We start from the raw sequence: 24574 nt of genomic DNA on the forward strand, positions 1-24574 counted from the left end.
TTGCAGTCAAAAAGGTTTTTAGCTTTATTCGATCAGGTTTTCATAATTATGTTGATGTATCGATGGAAGAATAGGTTGAACAATACACTGATGTTGGTTCCGGTACAGTAACAGTTAGATGCAATGAATGCATGGATGCAATCGATGATGTTCATTGTTTCGGTACAAGTACAGTAAATGTACTGAGAATTGAATTAATATATATGTCAGATGTGCGCGACTGATGAAACTCAATGTAACTCAAGCTTGAGTGGGTCATCACGTTCAAGCACCTTCTACATGGTTTTTTAGCTTGCCATCAGCTATTGCATGTCCATGTTGCCCACTCTCGTTGCCAGTTTGCCATCTCCAAACTTGTTAGAGAACACCTGTACCTGGCTCTTGAACTCGTCAATCTGCACATAACATCCCTGTAACAAGGAAATTTCATTTGGTAAAATAATTTGGTTGCCTCTTTTTACGTCAAGCATGGGATGGGATGCTGAAGTGAATGAGTGAGTTGGGTTTTAACGCCGCTTTTAACATTATTCCAGTTATATCACGACGTGTCAGCTTAATGTAGGTGGAAAGCCCGAAGTTTCAAAGGTTTACCACTTCGGTGAAACCCATAGGGTTCTGGCGTGCCCAAGGGACGGAACTCTGCACAGCGATTCGCGGCGCCTCAGACGACTGGGCCACCCGTGTCTCCGGGTTGCTGAAGACCTATTCTCCACCGGATCTTCATGGGTACTCACGCGTAATGAATTAATGAAGAAATAGTTCAAAGCTGTGATTCACCATGCATTCACAGGTACATACCATCCGTTTTGTGACTTTGGAGCTAAAAGCCGATTTGAGCACCATCGCATTTACCCTACAATGTGTCAACTGATGTTCCAATAAGGTCACACGTAACTCCATCTTTCAAAATATTAAAACACCTTTCAAACAGAACGCATGAAACAAACGGTTTATCAACGGAGCATACATGTACTTACAACCTCAAAACCATCGGGATATTTACTTGCTTACACGTCATTATTGGGGCGGTCGGATAGCCTAGTGGTTAAAGCGTTCGCTCGTCACGCAGAAGACCCGAGTTCGATTCCCGACATGGGTACAATGTGTGCAGCCCATTACTGGTGCCCCCCGCGTGATTTTGCTGGAATATTGCTAAAAGCGGCGTAAAACCATACTCACTCACTTACACGTCATTATGAACAATAAAACAAAGAACAATCCATACAAATAGGAAAAGACAAATGAAAGTATTCTTAAAATGAATAAACTGAATTACTAAATAAATAAATTCCAACCCTTAGTATATTGTTAAGGCGCCAACAGTTACCTGGAAATGCCGGATGCCTTCATTGGGGTTAAAACTCTCCCGCCCATGGAGAACACGCCTGTTGTTGAATGAGATCATATCCCCTGCCTGCATACGGAGTCGGTACTGAGAAACGGATAAACAATAAAATACAATGGGGAAAGAGCTACATGCAATAAATATGTTCCGAAAATACAACTTCAAAGAATATTGGTTTGTTTGTTGTTTTACGCCGTACTCAGCAATGTTCCAGCTACATACGACTGTTTATAAATATCGAGTCTGAACCAGATAATCCAGTAACTGACATCATGAGCATCGATCCACGTAATTGGAATACGATGACATGCATTAACCAAGTCAGCGAGCCTGACCATCCGATCCTATTAGACGCCTCTTACGACAAGCATAGTCGCCTTTTAGGGCAAGCATGGGTTGCTGAAGACCTAATCAACCCCGGATCTTCAAAGGTCTTTTTTAATCAGTATTCAATTCAATTCAGTTTATTCATATATAACTGTGGGGGCACGGGTGGCCCAGTCGTCTAAGGCGCCGCGATTCGCTGTGCAGAGTTGCGTCCCTTGGGCACGCCAGAAACCTATGATTGTGGGTTCGAATCCCGGTTCACCCCGATTATGTTTCTAGGTTTGTCAGCACCATACCCGTGCTCGTGGGTTTCACCGAAATGGTAAACGTCTAAGACCTGCGTCACTTCGGGCTTTCCTCCCACATTAAGCTGACACGCCGCGATATAACTGGAATACTGTTAAAAGCGGCGTTAAACCCAACTCACTCACACTCATATATAACTGTAAGACCACAGGCCCATAGTACAGAATACACGACAATGTGGAAGCAGTTAAATATGTAACAAGGATTCATTTCTTATCAACATGGCATGATATACAAATAGAGATAGATTTCGTATAGCCGTATATGTGATATTGAAGAGATTAGCTTGTATTTATTTCGATGTACATGGTATTTTTGTTAAATATATTTATTCCTTAAATTATCATATTTACAACATACAAGTAGAAGTGAAATTCATCTCCGACGATTAAGGAACATTGTCTACATTATCTTAAACATTTTGGTACTTTATGTGCATGCCAACTTCAACCGTTTACCTGTGTCAGCAGCATCTAAATTGTGTTAAGTATATTCTACATTTTCTTATATTTACATCAGTTAAATACGTTCTGCGCATGTTTGCATTCTAAAATATCTATAATATTCGCATTTGCTAGAAACGTCTTATCAGTACAAACTTGACTGTTCTGCTTAAATTCCTTTTAACAATCGAACTAGTAATGGAACACTCGATATGTGATTGTAAATTGTGTTTACCTGTAATGGGAAAGTGTTAAGAAAATGTTCCATGACTTTGTAAGCTCTATAGTAAGGTTCCACGTCCTCCTAAAACAATAGAAACAGACGAAGTAACAAAACAGCCCACAGATTTTTTTCATTCTTTCAGGAAACTAATATTATTGAAAGTACATTTCTTAGGAGTTTTCATATTCGTATTTTCTCACAATAATACAAATGAACAAACGAAGGAACTAACTAAAAGCCACAAATTCAAGAACCTTCAAGAGTCACTGTAAAAGCAACGTCGAAGACACCAGGTGGGTGCTGAATGAGCCAACGTACCATTCCCATCTGGGAGCACCGTTGTTGAATGTCAGCTACAATGCATTGACTTGTGATGTCCTTGCATAAATATGTTATACATTTGGCGTACTGATGGGATTAGCTCTCGGCGAGTAAAAAATGCCTGATTAAGTTGAGTTACTTTTAGTTCTTTTCAATTACGATGAAAAACACTTTTATCTCTCACCAGTGGTTGGTGTTCTTGGTTATACTCAATACCTCTTTTGTGTGCAGAGGTCCAACAAGAGATGGACTCCATCTAACGCCAACAATCTGAAATAGAAAGTCAATATACAAGCCGCAGTTGGTATAGAACTAACCTGTCAACAACACAACCACTATACAAGCCACAGTTGGTATATAACTAACCTGTCAACAACACAACCACTATACAAGCCACTGTTGGTATATAACTAACCTGTCAACACCACAACCACTATACCAGCCACTGTTGGTATATAACTAACCTGTCAACACCACAATCAATATACAAGCCACTGTTGGCATAGAACTAACCTGTCAACAACACAACCACTATACAAGCCACAGTCGGTATATAACTAACCTGTCAACAACACAACCACTATACAAGCCACAGTCGGTATATAACTAACCTGTCAACAACACAACCACTATACAAGCCGCAGTTGGTATATAACTAACCTGTCAACAACACAACCACTATACCAGCCAATGTTGGTATATAACTAACCTGTCAACAACACAACCACTATACCAGCCACTGTTGGTATATAACTAACCTGTCAACAACACAACCACTATACCAGCCACTGTTGGTATAGAACTAACCTGTCAACAACACAACCACTACACATACATTTGTCGCAAACACATGAATGTATCTCCATATTACCTCTCCGTCGTTGTTGAGGGTTATGTGCGGTGTTTGGAAAGACATATGAACAGGAAGGGCTCTGAAACAACAAACCTGTTATGATCACAAAGTCAGCTGTTCGTTCTTTCATGAAAAAAATCATCGCGTGTGTGAGTGTGTTTGGGGTGGGGTGGGGGTATTGGTGTGTGTTACAGTATATATGTGAAACACACATAAGACTAAACTATGTCAATACCCTAATTACTGTCTGACACTGTATTGACAAGGTCAGTTGTATTGACAGAGGGTTCCCTGCACGTACAATCATATAGCCTCATATAAAAAAAGGAGTCCGCATTCATGTTATTTACAACTGAGGAATAACAATTTGATATCCTGGCTTGGATGTGATCTGTTCCAGTAGTGCCTACAAGAAGACATGAACAAAAGTGTTTGACAAAACGCGTTCAGTGGACATTGTAAAAGGTTGGTGTGCCTTGAAGACCTGTCGGAGTGACATATATTCCACGAGTGAGTGAGTGAGTTGGGTTTAGCGCCGCTTTTAACAGTATTCCAGTTATATCGCGGCGTGTCAGCTTAATGTGGGAGGAAAGCCCGAAGTGATGCAGGTCACAGACGTTTACAAATTCGGTAAAAAACCCACGGGCACGGGTATGGTGCTGACAAACCTAGAAAAATAATCGGGGCGAACCGGGATTCGAACCCACCATCATAGGTTTCTGGCGTGCCCAAGGGACGCAACTCTGCACAGCGAATCCAACAACTCAGACGACTGGTCCACCCGTGCCCCCACATATTCCCTGACCCTCCCTTTTACATGGATATACATTTACCTATCGTAGTGAACTCTTTCCCAGTTGGCTGGTATCCGAACAAGGTCCTGGAACTCTTTTGGGTACTCCTCTCTGAACCTGTGGGCCACGTGGAACATGTCCACCAAGAAGTTACGCCCTCCCTCCACTTCTTTGTCAAATCTGAAGAAGGTGAGGTGAGGTGAGGTTAGGTGAGGTGAGGTGAGGTGAAATTGGTTTTAACGTTGCGTCCAAGATTATTGCACTTGTATAGCGACGTGCATGTACGTGTGTGTGTGGCTGCTTGTACTAGTCCGGACTGATGCCGATTTATAGTGCTAGCCCACTGAGATACCATGCCGCAGTTTAACATGACTACTCCACTCAGACACAGTATACTGACTCCGAGCCGACCAGTCCTTCTTTTAGCCCCTTAATGCCGAGCGCCAGACAGGGTAACAACAAGAACCATCTTTTAACGTCTTTTGGTATGACGCGGCTGGGGATCGAACCCCGGACCTTCCGTTCTCCGGGCGGACGCTCTACAACTAGACCACGGAGGCGGTCCAAATCTGAAGGAAAGTGATAACAAGGTACATGTAATTTAAAACACAATCTTGCCTTCAGTGTACGAGTCAGTCAGTACTGTCTTCTCAATGTTAAATGAATGGGGATAACGCTAAAACGGGTAAGTTGTTGTTACCTTAGACAGTGCAGGAACTGAAGCCCCGGGGGAGAGTCGTACATAGGCTGGTCCATGTGTAACTCCAGTCTCACGGGTGAGAAGGCGAAATTGATAGGCTGTGGTGTGTCCATCACTTCAAATATCTTTGGAATAAGACACATGTGAAGTTAAAATATTCAAAACATCGTATAGAAGGACAAATGATAACAAACATGATTTATGAGGATAAAAACGTTTTGTGATTATGAACCCTTTTTGAGTAACTAATTAATGCTGTTACATATCTGCCAGCTATATTTCAGCTACATGTACGTCATGTAAGACTGTAAATAATCTGGATGATAAGTCTGGATCAGACAAACCAATTAATCTGGATGATAAGTCTGGATCAGACAAACCAATAACTGAAACGTCAGTAACAATCCGCGTTATGGAGGAACGATGACCCGCTATCAGCCAACCACCAAACTCTTACAGCCAGTATCATATACCGGGGCTCTATTCTGACCCTGAAACCCCTCAGTCTAGTGGACGTTGTTCAATACATCAAGTCTCATATTATATAGGGGCGGTAGGGTAGTTTAGTGGTTACAGCGCTCGGCCGTCACGCCAAAGTCTCGGGTTCGTGATGTTGCTGGAATATTGCTAAAGGCGGCGTAAAACCATACACATTCCCTCGCTCTCTCATTCTCTCTCTCTCACTCACTCTTTCTCTCTCTCACTCACTCTTTCATTCTCTCACTCACTCACTCACATTATATACAGCATTGGGAGCTTGGAATGCAATCAGAATGCAAACCAATCCATTCAAAGGGTTAAAGCCATGCATTTGAGCAGGCGTATCTAGCGCTTTGTAAGGGGATAATAATATTCTAGTTCTTGTTATTAGCGTTATAACTAGACACAATTCACAAACAATTGAATACATCACCTGCCTCCCCGTATACAGTTGATTGGATACGCGCAATTCTCTCCAACACCTGGTGTCACACAATGCAACAACAAAATCAATGGTTTATCTGTAAAACGTGTCTGGTGGCACAAACCTATTAGTACTTAAATCAAAGTATACAGCATTATATGCAACAGTGATGCTTAAAGCCATACATGTATGCACCCTCTGTTATCCTGGGTACTACATCTCAACTATATAATGAAACATTGCCTGGGACTCAGAAGCCTTCGAGCTTCGTTTCGGAAGTGACGTCACCATACTCTCGTACCACTGACTAACTTAGCACTGAAAGCCTATCGCTCATGGGTGCAATTTGATTGGACGGCTGTTTTCCCTGCCATTTCATTGGGTTCGGGTTTTGCATGAAGCTATTGTAATGAGTAAGTATGGTTTTACGCCGCTTTTAGCAATATTCCAGCAATATCACGGCGGGTGACACCAGTAATGGGCCTATTGTAATGAATATGTTCGAGTAGTTATCCGAATAGAATAAAAATACACTGGATAATCACGAACGGCGTGTATGATTACGTATTGATTTGAGATTGTATTACAAGTTTTGGTTTTTCATATTAGAATACAACTGCTCACCTTTTTAACAGTCATGGCCTGCGTCGGTACGTCTTTCACCAGACATATTCCATACTTATCGAGCTTGTTTAGCCATCTGGTAAAACAAATGACTCATCATCAAATTTTTATTAAACATATTTTATTGTCCAAAAAGACAAAGGGATTGGGCACAAGTGCAACACTTATTCATCAAATATCTGTAGATGTATTGCAATCAACCGATCTCTTCTGTAGAACCGATCACAACATTTCCCAGTTAAATATAAAAATACACTTACTTGAACAGACCGGTGTCACTGCCCATAACGTCACTATAAGTTACCTCAGGAATCTGACCCTTGCGGCGAAGAATAAATAGTTTGTTAGAGTAATCAAGCAATTAGCAATGGGAAAAGGAACAAACGACATGCCAGCGATACATTCAAAATCCTGTTCACGAAAAACTATAAAGTTGACGCAGATGTCACCAGGTGTTCACAGAACGGATGGCCACGTCACCCCGACAAGTAACATCCATATTAAAGGTCAAGGTCACGGTACAGTTTACACTAGAAACAGTCTGCGACCTTTGAAATATTGTTTTATAGTAACACTACAGCAACGACTTAATCCACGCCATGTGACATATATGTACATCACGCAAGAAAACTAAAATGAATGTTAAAAACGATGGAAAATAGCAGTAACAGCAGAATGTTTTCTTTGACTAACATAACTATGCTCTTCCATTTGATGAACGTCGGGCCGGTAATCAATGACATGGCAAAACTGATGCCTACCTCAGAGTCGAAGATCATCTTGCGCTGATTATTTATTTCTGCCAGTGATTTGTCAGAGTAGCTGTAGTGCTTCAGGAAAGGTAAGGGAAATAACCCTGTATGGTTCTTGTCATCGCTCCAGATGACCTTGATGACCTTGTCCCCTGTGAAGTTAACCATGGCTGTCAACGTACCTTTACCGTTACAAAACAGTATTGGCATGATGTACAGCTGTTAACAGCTGTTAATTGTACAGAAGTAGATAAACGGGTACAAAAGGAACTGTTGATACAAAGCAAATGTAAACTATCCATGGATGTCTACTGTAAGATGTCCTACTGTTCGCCATAATTGTAGTTATTTCATCCCAGGCAATCCATGAAATATCACTGATAATAGGTTAGGTGAAATGGGGTTTAATGTCGCGTTCAAGATTACTGCACTCATACAGCGACGTGCAAGTACGTGTGTGTTTGTGGCTGCTTGTACTAGTCAGGACTGATGCCGATTTATAGTGCTAGCTCAATGAGATACTATGCCGCAGTTTAACATGAATACCCCACTCAGACACTGTATACTCAGCCGACCAGTCCTCGTCCAAAACAGAGCACCAGGTAGGGTTACAACAAAAACTGATAATACATTTAGGCAACATGTTTGACCTTTCCACTTCATCTCCCGGAGGGGGCACGGGTGGCCCAGTCGTCTAAGGCGCCTCGATTCGCTGTGCAGAGTTGCGTCCCTTGGGCACGCCAGAAACCTATGATTGTGGGTTCGAATCCCGGTTCGCCCCGATTATGTTTCTAGGTTTGTCATCACCATACCCTTGCTCGTGGGTTTCACCAAAGTGGTAAACGTCTGAGACCTGCATCACTTGGGGCTTTCCTCCCACATTAAGCTGACACGCCGCGATATAACTGGAATACTGTTAAAAGCGGCGTTAAACCCAACTCACTCACTCACTCATCTCCCGGAGATGAGGGATATAGCCATTTATACGTTTAGTATTTTTCGTAATGAAGCTTGTGAACACTATATATATTCAACACATTAATTAAGAATGTACGATACTGTAAAAAGAAAGTAATCTTAAAATAAATGATTTATTATTAGAGATTTAGACCCGTGAAAACCCGAGGTAGAATAGGTCTTCAGCAACCCATGCTTGCCGTAACAGGTGACTGTGCTCTTCGTTAGAGGCGACTCAAGGGATCACTGACTTGGTTGATGCATGTCATCGTGTCCCCAATGCGTGGATGTTATGAATCACTGGGTTATCTGGTCTCGATTATTTACAGACCGCCGTCAAATAGCTCGAATATTGCTGAGGGTGGCGTTAAACAACAAACAAATAAAGATTAGAGATTTAGGTATTAATTAACTATATGGCTTTGACCAACAAGATCATGTGTGTGCATACCGTCCAACTCGGCGGCTGACACAGTGACGTCGACATCCTTCCAGATCACTATGGGCTGGTTGGTGGATTGGCGGCAGGAGGGACAGTGACAAGATTGACGAAGCCACAAACTGTGATATCTGCAAAGAAGCATTTTAAATGTAATCGCTGCTACGGCAAAAAGAAAGGATAAACTACATAATATGACGGCGTAGTAATGAATAATAATGAGTGCTGGGTAGAGTGAGCGAGGGAGGTGGTTTAACGCCGCTTTTAACAGTATTTCCGTTATATCACTACGCGTCAGCTTGATGTGGGAGTAAAGTCCGAAGTGACGAGGTCTCAGACGTGTAACACATTGGTGAAACCCACGAGCACGGGTATGGTGCTGACAATTCTAGAAACATAATTGGTGCGAATCGGATTCGAATCCATGATGATAGGTTTATGGTTTGCCAAACACAGCTACACAGCGAAATGCGGCGCCTTAGATGACTGGGACGCCTTAGATGACTGGGGCACCTTAGATGACTGGGGCACCCTAGATGACTGGGGCGCCCTAGATAGCTTGGGCGCCCTAGATAACTGGGGCGCCTTAGATGACTGGGGCACCCTAGATGACTGGGACAATTTAGATAACTGGGGCCCCTTAGATGACTGGGGCACCCTAGATAACTGGGACAATTTAAATAACTGGGGCGCCTTAGATGACTGGGGCACCCTAGATGACTGGGACAATTTAGATAACTGGGGCGCCTTAGATGACTGGGGCACCCTAGATAACTGGGGCGCCTAATATGACTGGGGCACCCTAGATGACTGGGGCGCCTTAGATGACTGGGGCGCCTTAAATGACTGGGGCACCCTAGATGACTGGGACAATTTAGATAACTGGGACGCCTTAGATGACTGGGGCGCCTTAGATGACTAGGGCACCCTAGATGACTGCTTTGTTTCACTGAAACTTAGTTCAACCCTGACATAGAGAACTCAAGCCTCGAAATTGATGGTTTCGGAACGCCATTCAGAACTGTTAGAGACGTCAATATAACAAGGGCGCTTTCAAATCTTACGCGAAAGCTCCACTTAGAACAGCCGATTACAATTCAGTCTATTTAGCCCCTCCCTACAAACCAACATTATAATCGGTGAAATCGTGGACACGTCTACATTATCTTGATCACCTGAAAGGGTGCTTTGATTTTACGGCTTGGGTCGTGTTCGCGAATTCTAGCACGGACCTTGAGGAACTGATGGATGTTGTCACTCATTACATAACTCCTTTGTTGACTGTATTGTGCCTTCAAAAACTGTAAAGTATTTCCGAACAATAAGCCGTGGATAACAAAAGAACTTAAGTCAGTGCTAAATAAAAAGAAAAGAGCTTTTGTGTTGGGGACAAATTGAAGGTTAAATATCACGTGCCACGGAAAAAATGTTAAGTCCAATACAAGTAAAAATAGAAAGACAGTTTTGCTGACTGTGATCTTGGACGGTCATGGGAGGGCGTTAAGACAATATTTGGAACAGATAAGAAACGAGCAGAAATAAGTGTTGCAGATAACCGAAACTTTGCCCACGAGTTGAATATGTTGTACACTCGCTTTGACCCTTCAGATTTCAGTAAAAAAAGAGACGTGTTCCGAAATGCTTTACCGGATTGTGAAACACAATAAGAACTATCTGTGATTTGCTACAATCATTTTCTAAAATACATTTCCGCAAAGCTACAGGTCCTGATAATCTATACGGTATGTATAGTAGTGTAGATGATGGGGGTTCTATGGTGATGGGGCTATATTTTGCAATTGCTCAGCAAAATGTAGCAACAGCTTCATTCCGCATCATACTTTAATTTTATGTGGATTGTCATAGAACCCCCATTAACTATACCACTGAACGTATTGTTAAATCTTTACAATTAAGACAGACAGAACATTTACTTCACCCATTTCAGTGTGCCTACAGGGCCGGGAGAGGAGTAGAGGATGCCTACAGGGCCGGGAGAGGAGTAGAGGATGCCTAGAGAGCCGGGAGACGAGTAGAAGATGCCTACATGGCCCGGAGAGGTGTAGAGGATGCCTACAGAGCCGGGAGAGGAGAAGAGGATGTCTATAGAGCCGGGAGACGGGTAGAAGATGCCTACATGGCCCGGAGAGGTGTAGAGAATCCCTACAGGGCCGGGAGACGAGTAGAAGATGCCTACATGGCCGGGAGAGGTGTAGAGGATGCCTACAGGGCCGGGAGAGGAGTAGAAGATGCCTACATGGCCCGGGAGAGGTGAAGAGGATGCCTACAGGGCCGGGAGAGGTGTAGAGGATGCCTACAGGACCGGGAGAGGTGAAGAGGATGCCTACAGGGCCGGGAGAGGTGTAGAGGATGCCTACAGGCCCGGGAGAGGAGAAGAGGATGTCTATATGACCCAGAGAGGAGTAGAGGACGCCTACAGGGCCGGGAGACGAGTAGAAGATGCCTACATGGCCCGGAGAGGTGTAGAGGATGCCTACAGGACCGGGAGAGAAGTAGAGGATGCCTACAGGGCCGGGAGAGGTGTAGAGGATGCCTACAGGCCCGGGAGAGGAGAAGAGGATGTCTATATGACCCAGAGAGGAGTAGAGGACGCCTACAGAGCCGGGAGACGAGTAGAAGATGCCTACATGGCCCGGAGAGGTGTAGAGGATGCCTTTAGAGCCGGGAGACGAGTAGAAGATGCCTACATGGCCCGGAGAGGTGTAGAGAATCCCTACAGGGCCTGGAGAGGTGTAGATAATCCCTACAGGGCCAGGAGAGGAGTAGAAGATGCCTACAGGGCCGGGAGTGGAGAAGAGGATGACTACAGATCCGGGAGAGGAATAGAGGATGCCTACAGGGCCGGGAGACGAGTAGAGGATGCCTACAGGGCCGGGAGAGGTGTAGAGGATGCCTACAGGACCGGGAGAGGTGAAGAGGATGCCTACAGGACCGGGAGAGGAGTAGAGGATGCCTACAGGGCCGGGAGAGAAGTAGAGGATGCCTACAGGGCCGGGAGAGGAGTAGAGGATGCCTACAGGCCCGGGAGAGGAGAAGAGGATGTCTATATGACCCAGAGAGGAGTAGAGGACGCCTACAGAGCCGGGAGACGAGTAGAAGATGCCTACATGGCCCGGAGAGGTGTAGAGGATGCCTATAGAGCCGGGAGACGAGTAGAAGATGCCTACATGGCCCGGAGAGTTGTAGAGAATCCCTACAGGGCCGGGAGAGGAGAAGAGGATGCCTACAGGGCCGAGAGAGGAGAAGAGGATGTCTTTATGACCCGGAGAGGTGTAGAGGATGCCTACAGAGCCGGGAGACGAGTAGAAGATGCCTACATGGCCCGGAGAGGTGTAGAGGATGCCTACAGGGCCGGGGAGGTGTAGAGGATGCCTACAGAGCCGGGAGACGAGTAGAAGATGCCTACATGGCCCGGAGAGGTGTAGAGAATCCCTACAGGGCCTGGAGAGGTGTAGAGAATCCCTACAGGGCCGGGAGAGGAGTAGAAGATGCCTACAGGGCCGGGAGTGGAGAAGAGGATGACTACAGATCCGGGAGAGGAATAGAGGATGCCTACAGAGCCGGGAGACGAGTAGAGGATGCCTACAGGGCCGGGAGAGGTGTAGAGGATGCCTACAGGGCCGGGGAGGTGTAGAGGATGCCTACAGGACCGGGAGAGGATTAGAGGATGCCTACAGGGCCGGGAGAGGAGTAGAAGATGCCTACAGGGCCAGGATACGAGTAGAAGATGCCTACATGGCCGGGAGAGGAGTAGAAGATGCCTAGAGCCGGGAGACGAGTATAAGATGGCCACATGGCCCGGAGAGGTGTAGAGGATGCCTACAGGGCCGGGAGAGGAGTAGAGGATGCCTACAGGGTCGGGAGAGGTGTAGAAGATGCCTACAGAGCCGGGAGAGAAGTAGAGGATACCCACAGAGCCGGGAGACGAGAAGAAGATGCCTACAGAGCAGGGAGAGGTGTAGAGGATGCCTACAGGACCGGGAGAGGTGAAGAGGATGCCTACAGGACCGGGAGAGGAGTAGAGGATGCCTACAGGACCGGGAGAGGTGTAGAGGATGCCTACAGGGCCGGGGGAGGTGTAGATGATGCTTACAGGGCCGGGAGAGGAGTAGAGGATGCCTACAGGACCGGGAGAGGAGTAGAGGATGCCTACAGGACCGGGAGAGGAGTAGAGGATGCCTACAGAGCCGGGAGAGAGGTGTATAGGATGCCTACAATGCCGGGAGAGGAGTAGAGGATGCCTACAGGGCCGGGAGAGGAGTCGAGGATGCCTACAGAGCCGGGAGAGGAGTAGAAGATGCCTACATGGCCCGGAGAGGTTTAGAGGATGCCTACAGGGCCGGGAGAGGAGTAGAAGATGCCTACAGGGCCGGGAGAGGAGAAGAAGATGCCTACAGAGCCGGGAGAGGAGTAGAGGATGCCTACAGGGCCGGGAGAGGAGTAGAGGATGCCTACAGAGCCGGGAGAGGAGTAGAGGATGCCTACAGGGTCGGGAGAGGAGTAGAAGATGCCTACAGAGCCGGTAGAGGTGTAGAGGATGCCTACAGAGCCGGGAGAGGAGTAGAGGATGTCTACTTAGCCGGGAGAGGAGTAGAGGATGCCTACATGACCGGGAGAGGTGAAGAGGATGCCTACAGGACCGGGAGAGGAGAAGAGGATGCCTACAGGGCCGGGAGAGGTGTAGAGGATGCCTACAGGGCCGGGGGAGGAGTAGGAGATGCCTACAGGGTCGGGAGAGGAGTAGGAGATGCCTACAGGGTCGGGAGAGGAGTAGAAGATGCCTACAGAGCCGGGAGAGGAGTAGAAGATGACTACAGGGCCGGGAGAGGTGTAGAGGATGCCTACAGGGTCGGGAGAGGAGGAGAGGATGCCTACAGGCCCGGGAGAGGAGTAGAAGATGCCTACAGGGCCGGGAGAGGAGTAGAGGATGCCCACAGAGCCGGGAGACGAGTAGAAGATGCCTACAGGGCCGGGAGAGGAGTAGAGGATGCCTTTATGATTCATAAAGCAATCTGAAATTGATTATCGCTCCCAAATTTCAAAATTTGTACGATGGTGCAAGATTAATTTTCTTACTCTAAATGTTAAAAAGACAAAGGAAAATATTTTAGATTTCTCACGAAAATATTGATTTTGTTGAACAATATAAGTATCTCGGCACTATTATTGATTCAAAACTCACTTGGAATGGTAACACGGAGCAGATTTATAAAAATACCCAAAGCGATTGTATTTCTTACGGCGTCTTGGGTACTTTAAACTTGATAATACAATACACTCTCCGTTTTATATAACATTTATTCAAAGCATTTTAGTTTTTAATGTTAACTGCTGGTATGGGAGCATGTATGTTCAAAATAAATCTAAAATACATTTTTTTAATACAGCAAGCAAAATAACCAGTTTCAACACATCGGCGAAATTTATGAGCAGCAAGTTGTCAAAAAGGCGCGTAAGATACTAAATGATAGCTGTCATATACTTAATTCTGAATATCCGTTTCTACCTTCTGGCCGCCGACTGCGCATGTCGATGCTGAAAACAAACAGAGCCCGAAAATCATTCCTACCAGCCAGTTTTAGTTTTTTAAATGTTTACCAGTCTGATAACCTGTCATTATCCCTTTTATCAAAGTTAATCTTGCTTTGACATAAATACATATACCTTAAAATGCCATTCCTTGTCACTGTGGTAGCGTTCAATTTTCTACATGTTTTTACTCGTGGTTATATCAGTAAGTGTCTTATTTTTTTATGTACATATTTTAATACCATGCATGGCACGTGAGCTTTCGCCACGCATGACTAATTACATCATCTCGAGAAAACAATTCTTCCCGTAGTTTTATCTTTCATGACTGTTACAAATATTGGGACCAAACTTAATGAAATATATTAGGGTGTGCTTAACTTTTTTCTTTGTGCATATTATAAATCCACGTATGTGGCTTATTCCTTCTCCAGAACTTTAAATGTGCTTCTAAACATTTGATTGAATGATTTGGTGACCGTCTTGGGTTACCTGTAATCAGTAAGAGTTACCAGGATGAGATAAGAGAACAAACAGATGACAGATCGTAAGAAAGTAACACCTGGATTACCGCACATCCAGATATATATATATTCTTTATTCCTCCATAGGAGAGTTACAAACATATAAATACAGTATTTACAAGTGTACGAAAAGAGGCATTCTTATGTTAAGTCTATCCCTGCTCACATGTCAGAATGTTTCTTCACAAGGTCTATATATTTCTTCAATTGGAAGAGACCTTTGATTGCAGCTTTTGCAAAGTTCTCTACCATATCTGGATTTGCTGGGATCGGGGGCGTACATGCTAGGAGACAGCAAACTAACTCAATTTCCTGCTTGTTATGGAGAGCCACGCTGACTTCCACTGGACAAGTGTCGACTATGCTACACCACAAATTGTCTCTGAGTTGCTCTGTCTGTGGACATGTACACACAACATGAACGAGCAAGTCCTGGTGGGCAAACTTACACATGTCACACACACCCTGGACTTTCCCAGGTCTCCAGACTGCGCACATGTGGATCACGAAGGTTGCAGCTTGTTTCAGATCTGGGTTTCTTCTAGCAATTTCCCATGCTTTGTGAGGGGAGATAACCGGATGAATTTGTTTAAAATGCATTAGGTCTGGATCAGAGTTTATGCGTTTTCTCCAGGTTTCAAGATCATTCGCTTTAATGGCATCTTTCACAATTTTCTTCCAGGTATGACAGCTGGGGAATGTACCATGGGTACTAAAGCTGCTCAAGAATTGCTCAAGATTATATTTAGACATAATACGTTTAATGTCAGGAACATAACCCAGGGAAGTGGTAGAGCAATAGTAATTTGAGAGGGAAAGCCTAGTACTGAAAATTCTTCTCGGAAGGAACGTTATTCTACTATTGCATAGGTCCCCTAGAAACAGAAGTTTTCTCTTGTCTATTTCAGATTCCAAGGGGGTCCATCCAATTAGGGCATTACAAATATCAGTCCGTGTGCTTCGAGGGAGACCTTGTGCAATTTTTAATGCAGCTCTCTGGGCACGCTCTAAAGATAACAGTTCAGCTTTGCTTAAGCCACACCACAATTCACATCCATACAGGGCTCTTGGTACACAGACGCTCTTTAAGATGTTGGAACTCACCAGAGGGTTCAGTCCTCTTACGTGGACTCCTGTTCTTAACAACGCCATTGTGGTAGACCTAATCTTTGAGCAGGCATCTAATGTCCGTTCCCAGGAGCTGTATTCCGAGTCAAGTAAAATTCCAACATGTTTAATTTCTCTTGTAGTAGTGATTTCTTGACCATACAATGTTATATTGATGTTAGCGGCACTTGATGGGCCAAAGGTCAATAATTTGCTCTTTGACGGAGAAAATGTAAACCTCCATTGCCCACTGTATGTTTCACAAATAGACACCATTTCTTGAAGATGTGCTGGCACTGGAGAGATCAAAGTGATATCGTCAGCTTGGGTGGGAGCAGTAATGCTGACGTCCAGTACAACAGATCCCTTCTTACTCCTAACTAAGTTTCGCAAGAGCTCATCTATATACAGTAGGTATAGTTTTGCAGATAAAATGCTCCCTTGTCGAACACCTCTGTGAAGTTGAAACCAGTATGACTTCTCGTTGTTTGCTAAAACGCAACTTCTCATATCCGTGTAAATATGATCAAAAATTGTCCAGAGCGGATGTGGCACTTCCATATAGTAGAGTTTCAGGAGAAGGCCAGGCTGGTAGACAGTGTCGAAAGCCTTAGAGCTATCAAGGAAGTCTACATGAACTACATCAGAACGCTCTGAGTAATGGTAAGCTGTTTCTTGTACCAGAAATGATCTGTGGATTGATGACATTCCTTTTTGGAAACCAAACTGTTGATTGCATGGGAAGGTGTCAGAATCTGTGATCTGTGGAAGTCTTTTAGATAGCACAAGTTCAAACAGTTTAAATATAACTGGAAGGAGTGTCACGCCTCTATAAGAGTCTGGAGACATTTTAGATTTATCTCCGCCTTTAAATATGGGTACTATAACCCCATTCTTCCAATCTCTTGGGATATATCCTGATTGTAATGTAATATGAGATTGAATAGTAAAGCAAGACATCTTGATAAATATTTTCCCCCATACTTCAAGTGTTCATAGGTGATTTTGTCTGCACCTGCTGCCTTGTTGTTTTTAAGTGAGAGGCACAAGCGAAATACCTCCTCCTGTGAAGTAAATAGAAGTTCAGCCTTGTTACCTTCTGCTTGGATTGTTTGACGTATTTTCTCAACTTCTTTGTCAATGCCCCCTTTGAAATCATCATTATAATGTGGTTCAGATTTGTCCATAAATACATCTTTGAGATGATCTGCAAGGGCATTGCATATCTGTTTGGGGTGTCGGACCTGTTTGTTTTTAATATTCAAACATGAGATCTGTTGTTTCCCTTTTCCTCGTCGTAGCAGGGCCCAGAAGAGCTTCTGGTCAACGTCACTTATCTCGTCGAGCTTGTTAAACTCTTCAGCCTCAAACTTCTGGGCAGCAGTCTTGAGTGCGTTTCTAAAGGAGTCTTTCGTTTCCTTATATTGTTTGAACTCTTCATGATCCATTCCCCTTGGACGTCCATTCTTAATCCATATATCTCTGCGCATCATCATAGCATGGTGATGTTCTCTCACTGCACCTTTCCAATATGGCTTTAAGTGCTTAGAGAATTTGGATTGTGAAATAAATTGATCTGATGATGTGATAATACAGCGAACTATATTGGCGTGAAATGTTTCAACAGTTTCTGAACTACACCCCTGCTTTGGAAGAGAGACTGACCACAGCAGGTGGGAGACGCTACTGGTGTAATCCTTTAGGGTGCCATCCCTTATGACCTTTTCCCAGGACGGCTTGGAGAAGTGAGGTTGACTGTCTTCTTCTTCAATGATGCTGTTAATCAAGGAGCATATTACTGGGTGATGATCAGAGATATTATAGGGATTATCTCCCTTCACTTGCACAAATGTCGTCAGTTCAGATAACTCCTCAGGAATCAGAATATAATCAATTGCCGACTGTGGTCCACCATCATAAGCTTGGAATGTAAAAATTGGACCTCTGCAATCATTCCGCATATTGACAGGTACTAGACTATGTTGTTTGATAAAATCGGTGAGGGCTTTACCTCTCTGGTCAAGTTTCTTGCAATATATTGGTCCACATAGTCCTGCATTGAAGTCACCAAGGAGGATAACTTGTCCCCTGAGAGCGTATGCTTCATAAATGTCCTGCAGTTGTTGGAGATAGTGCCGGAACACTTCTAGTGATCTGTTTGAGGGAGGTAAGTATACCGAGAACAAGTAAGTAAAGCTAGTATCTTGGTTGATGAGCTCTATCCCTGTTATCCGACCACTATCACAGTCCAGTGTCAGTTCAGATATATACTTATGAAGCCTTTTATGGCACAGTATGGCGGTGCCTCCACTTGAGCACGCACTGTAAGTGTGGTGTTGCTGCTCTGGAGCTGGGCTAGCAATATTAAAGTAGTTTTCATTAAGGACATCCATAAAAGACAAGTTGTACTGTCTAAGTTGGTGATCTGCAATGGCACATATGTCAATACAATGCTCAGATAAACACTTGTTGAGGTAAGGCACGCTCGACATGATTCCCCTTGCGTTCCAGCACATCATATTAAGTCTATTGCTTCTGTTCATAAGTTTGATGTTCATGTGTTCCTTCTCTGGTGTGGATCTTTTGCCAGAATTGTTCTCTAGAGAGCCATGGCTTGACGATAATGTCCACCGGCCAAAATGAAGAGTCTTCAAGTCTTTCTTTATCTCGCATCAGGACATTTACTTGTGCTGATGCAAATCTTCTCTCTGGGCGGTTGAAGAATCTCAAAAAGGTTATAGTAACTTGTCTTTGATCCAAATATTGTTTCAAAGAGTCCACTGTATTGGATTTGTTAATGCCACCTATATAGAGGTGTGATGTCCTTACCCTTGGAGGAGCGGCACATAATTCCTGTGGAACATCACGTGTTGCTGCACATTGGTCTCTGCCTACGATGGTTTTGATGAGCGATGATGTCTCCTTTGTCTCTGTTAATAAAGGTCCAGCTTGTGCAGGTAGGGACGGAACAGGTCCAGTTGGCGTCTTGGTTCTGCCTGGTATTGATTGTAGGCGCTCACTGTATGTTGGGATATGTGCAGGTCCTGAGACTACCACAGGTATGAGCGACGGTTGAGTCACAGGCTGTGTCTGTATATTGTTGCATTCTTGATTATTCATTCCAGATGTGGGTGACACAGGTGGCTGTGCTGTGGTTTCAATCAGAGTGACGTCACCTGTCTTCTTCGCAGCAATATCCTGGTTAGATTGTCGGCTTTGTCAACCCATTCCTTTTTAGTCATATACTTATAGTTTGAAGTTTACTTCAACTGCTTTTCAAGGGCCACGAGTTTCTTCTTAACTCGTCCATACTGTGTTTTGTTGATCGGTGAGACTTGTCGACTTCAGATAAATCGTTCTCCAGTGAGTTCATTCCATTTGTCAGCAAGGTAACTTTGGACTTTAAGTTGGCAATACCTAGACTTTTGTCGTCGGAGAACCGCGTTATTTCCAAACTTTTCTCTTCAAGTTTCATGTTTGCATCACTCACTGTCTTTCGCAGATCAGTTAATCGCTTGTCAATTTTTGTGTTTGCGTGTGATAGTTTTTCCATACACTTCTTACAGTCAGATATATCTAAGACAATTCTCTCTTGTAATGTAGCGCATTTCTCTCTTTTCTTACCCATGTCGGGAATCGAACCCGGGTCTTCGGCGTGATGAGCGAACGCTTTAACCACAAGGCTACCCGACCGCCCCAGTATAAAGTATAAAGACACAATAGTAAGATATTTTACTATTGCATGTACATTGATAATACTTCAATACAATGTATGTTACAACCATCAGCGTTTTCTGTTGATATACGAAACACAAAGACATTATTAAATAGTAATGTTATTTTAACATGGTATTGATATTGATGGCTTACCTTGATACGCTTCCGTCGTCCCATTTGATTGCAACATTTTTGCCGCCGTCAACTGTCGTCACAGCGGCGGCCTTGGCATCTGCTGAGCTTGCATACTGTCAGGTGATACGATGACATTTAGATATGTTCTCGCATTTCTTATTTTCATTTGCTATGTATCACTGTTACCCTCAACATGCCACCACTACTTATCTTGGGTGGATTGATACTCATGATGTCAATCACTGGATTGTCTGGTTCAGACTCGATTATTTACAGACCGCCGTCATATAATTGGAATATTGCTGAGTGCGGCGTTAAACAACAAACAAAAAACTATCTTAATTTGTCTCATACTTAGGAAATACAAGATTATACTCTACATCATTTGATTTGTTTGTTTGTTGTTTAACGCCGCACCAGCAATTTTCCGGCTATAGGATGGCGGTCTGTAAATAATCGAATATGGACCAGACAATCCAGTGATTTGACATCATCATCATCAATCCACGTAATTAGGATACGATGACATGCATCAACCACGTCAGCGAGCCTGACCACCCGATCCCGTTAGTCGCCTCTTACAACAAGCATAGTCGCCTTTTACGACAAGCATGGGTTGCTGAAGACCTATTCTACCCCGTATCTTCACGGGTCTACATCATTTGAAAACAGTCACTATGTATCAATGCAATTTATGTCATGTTATGCTTTTTAATAGTCTGCAAATGCCCGTTACGGTATATACTTCATCTTTCGTTAATAATTACGTTATAGGATCTCCTATCAAACATGTGGGAGCTTGAATTGCTTTTGCAAGATTTTATTGACTTACTGCTGTCTTCATAAATAGTCGTCTTTCAACCAGACTCTCATAACTGGACTTTGATGCTGATGATGCTGGAAATGTAAGAGTAGTGACGGAGAAAACCTTCGGATAAAACAATAATATATATGGACAGGAAAACGTTATAGGCGATGCACTTCATAGTTTGTAATAATAATGATTTAAAACACAACTAGAAAAGGTCAGGCTGTACTATTTTCAGTGCTTGCAAACAAAGACGGTGGTGCTCTTTCTTTCGGCAATTAAGTCTGAATTGAGATCTGGCCATTTTTCTGGCATAATAGATCATAGTTAAAATCAAGAAGTCATTCTTGGTTCATATCGATTGGACTGACTGTTTGTTTTATGGTTGTTTGTTGTATAACGCCGCACTCAGCAATATTCCAGCTATATGACGGCGGTCTGTAAATAATCGAGTCTGGACCAGGCAATCCCGTGCTTGACATCATGAGCATCGTATCCACACAATTGGGATCAATGACATGCATCAACCAAGTCAGCGAGCCTGACCACCCGATCCCGTTAGTCGCCTCTGACGACAAGCATAGTCGCCTTTTACAGAAAGCATGTGTTGCTGAAGACCTATTCTACCCCGGATCTTCACGGGTCAGGGATTGGCTGTGAAGGACAGTTTGAACTAAGGTACCAGCACCATTCCACGTTAGCATTTCATGAGCAGACAGTCCGTTTGGTTGATAGTTGGGAAAGACAGACAATCTCAACATGAGATTCAAGATAGACGTTTGTGGGTTAACATGAGATTCCCTATAGACGTGTGTGGGTTAACATGAGATTCCCAACAGACGCGTGTGGATCAACATGAGATTTCCAACAGATGGGTGTGGGTTAACATGAGATTCCTTATAAACGTGTGTCGGTTAACATGAAATTCTCAACAGACGCGTGTGGATCAATATGAGATTCCCAACAGATGTGTGTGGATCAACATGAGGTTCCCAACAGACGTGTGTGGGTTAACATGAGATTCATCATAGACATGTGTGGGTTAACATGAGATTCCTTATAGACGTGTGTGGGTTAACATGAGATTCATTATAGACGTGTGTGGGTTAACATGAGATTCCTAATAGACGTGTGTGGGTTAACATGAGATTCAAGATAGACGTGTGTGGATTAACATGAGATTCCCGACAGACGTGTGTGGGTTAACATGATATTCCTTATAGACGTGTGTGGGTTAACATGAGATTCCCGACAGACGTCAGTGGATCAACATGAGATTCCCGACAGACGTGTGTGGGTTAACATGAGATTCTCGACAGACGTGTGTGGGTTAACATGCGATTCTCGACAGACGTTAGTCAACATGAGATTCCCGACAGACGTGAGTCAACATGAGATTCCCGACAGACGTGTGTGGGTTAACATGAGATTCTCGACAGACGTGTGTGGGTTAACATGCGATTCTCGACAGACGTGAGTCAACATGAGATTCCCGACAGACGTGTGTGGGTTAACATGAGATTCTCGACAGACGTGTGTGGGTTAACATGCGATTCCCGACAGACGTGAGTCAACATGAGATTCCCGACAGACGTGTATTGATCATTATGAGATTCCCGACAGACATGTATTGATCAACATGAGATTCCCGACAGACATGTGTGGGTTAACATGCGATTCTCGACAGACGTTTGTGGGTTAACATGAGATTCTCGACAGACGTGTGTGGGTTAACATGAGATTCTCGACAGACGTGTGTGGGTTAACATGCGATTCTCGACAGACGTGAGTCAACATGAGATTCCCGACAGACGTGTATTGATCATTATGAGTTTCCCGACGTGTATTGATCATTATGAGATTCCCGACAGACATGTATTGATCAACATGAGATTCCCGACAGACATGTGTGGGTTAACATGCGATTCTCGACAGACGTGTGTGGGTTAACATGAGATTCTCGACAGACGTGTGTGGGTTAACATGAGATTCCCGATAGACGTCAGTGGATCCACATGAGATTCCCGACAGACGTCAGTGGATTAACATGAGATTCCCGACAGACGTGTGTGGGTTAACATGCGATTCCCGACAGGTGTGTGTGGATATTTATTTGGCATATATTGCTTTCGAATATCTTTTAAGGATTGTTTCGTGGCGATTCCCACACTGAAACAATATATTAATCCAGAAATGTGTATGTGAAAGAACCTTGTGTGAAACCAACAAACAAACAACAAGCGGCATACAATCAAGAAATGTATTACAAAAAATAACTAGGTTTACAATTCAATACGAATAGCTGTACAGCAATTACCATGGCAATACACAACAGAGCAGCATTGCAATATTCAATGGTAATATATACTATGATTGAAGTGGTCAGTATCGAATACAAAAATGCAGTGGTGATAGCAAATGTCAGTGATAGTAATATATCTTCACCATGCGGCGACGGGCAGGGAATCATGGATAATGAGCGATCCTCACATGAAAGCTGTCCTCATCAGTCCATCGGCACGAGAACATTACAGACGTTTCTACAACATTCTATCAACGTCCGTGGTAACCGGAAGTGTACATGCAACACCAGCATCTAAATATAGTAACTTCCTGACAACTGCTTACCTTTCCTCGACGACTTATCACTGCCCAAACACAGTTCAATGAATTGCAAAAGAATCTCAACAGAAACAATATGACACAGTTACAATGATTGTTCAACAATAACACACACCGCCTTATAACAGGATGGCCATATGAAGGTGAACTGATACAGATCTTCGATATTCTCTAGATTATAATATGTACATCATCTTTCAGAGTTTGGAACTTTGTGTTGTCTCACGGAACCATATATTGTGTATTCATACCATTTCTCACATTGTTCAACAATTCCACCTTTACGAAAAACAAAAGTTTACATTACCTGTGTTGCTTGTAAATCTTTTTGAATTGGAATCAGCGGACAATCCAAGTACCCGACATTCTTGATGCCAGCTTTGAACTGATTTTTCCAATACTTGTTTCTTACAGAGTCGGAGCACAGCACGATACATGCTTCTGCAAAGTTGATCGTTACTGTAACATATGTATATATGTATATTTGTATACACACACGAAGGGCGTGCGTGAACTGGATATTGGAAGTTTCCTCCAGCGAAAGGTCTTTAATCTGACATATATACATGTAGGTTGTGGGTAAATTTCTTAAAAAGACAGATGGTTTTTTTAACGGTTCCAATTTCGCACGTAATCGTAAAACTTGAGATATGTAACAAAGGAACCACGGTAAGTGTAATCCGTCCATGTCATGCGATGGAAAATTCCCAGAAGCTCATCTGATTATTTTTCTGAAAGGTTTGCAGCATCATGTTAAACAGGAAATACTAACAGGGTTATCAAGTTTATGCTAACAAGAATCATAACAAAACTGCACGAATGTTGCATAATGATAGGCCATAGCACAGTAACAATCAAAATACGGTTTATTCCACGCACTCTATACGTACCGGATATAAACTTTGCATATTGACACATGATAAAATCGCCCATAGATGGACGACAAAGTAGCCAACTTCAATATGGCTGCCATTGCAGGGATTGGATTAGAATAATAAGGACCCTTTGAAAGTCCGGTGCTGGTATCTAATTATACATATACAAGTTTAAAAAACCAGAGGTGTCAGAGATGCTGTGAACTCCCTACAGTGAAATTCGATAAACGTAATATATATGTTTGGTT

General features: G+C 43.6%; 1 protein-coding gene across 1 annotated transcript; it reads right to left on the bottom strand.

Annotated features, from left to right (window-relative positions):
- LOC124148499 (gamma-butyrobetaine dioxygenase-like) lies at positions 1–24574 on the bottom strand. Its single transcript, XM_046519609.2, has 15 exons — positions 23759–24574; positions 20854–20918; positions 20040–20134; positions 9001–9119; positions 7602–7744; positions 7101–7159; positions 6841–6916; positions 6230–6274; positions 5313–5437; positions 4652–4792; positions 3837–3897; positions 3182–3235; positions 2657–2725; positions 1328–1432; positions 1–410 (listed from the first exon to the last, which is right to left on the bottom strand). The coding sequence occupies exons 1-15, from the start codon at positions 23886–23888 to the stop codon at positions 303–305; spliced, it is 1395 nt and encodes a 464-aa protein (XP_046375565.2). The 5' UTR covers positions 23889–24574; the 3' UTR covers positions 1–302.

The sequence above is a fragment of the Haliotis rufescens genome, unplaced genomic scaffold (assembly GCF_023055435.1).
Source record: "Haliotis rufescens isolate VD_foot unplaced genomic scaffold, xgHalRufe1.0.p SCAF_3, whole genome shotgun sequence".
NCBI lineage: Eukaryota > Metazoa > Mollusca > Gastropoda > Lepetellida > Haliotidae > Haliotis > Haliotis rufescens.

Coding starts and splice junctions, on each gene's coding strand:
- LOC124148499 (XM_046519609.2), bottom strand. CDS start 23,888: ATGTATCGTGCTGTGCTCCGACTCTGTAAGAAACAAGTATTGGAAAAA. Junction 7,160..7,601: donor AGATGATCTTCGACTCTGAG/GTAGGCATCAGT, acceptor CTTCGCCGCAAG/GGTCAGATTCCTGAGGTAAC. Junction 1,433..2,656: donor TTAACACTTTCCCATTACAG/GTAAACACAATT, acceptor TCCGTTTCTCAG/TACCGACTCCGTATGCAGGC.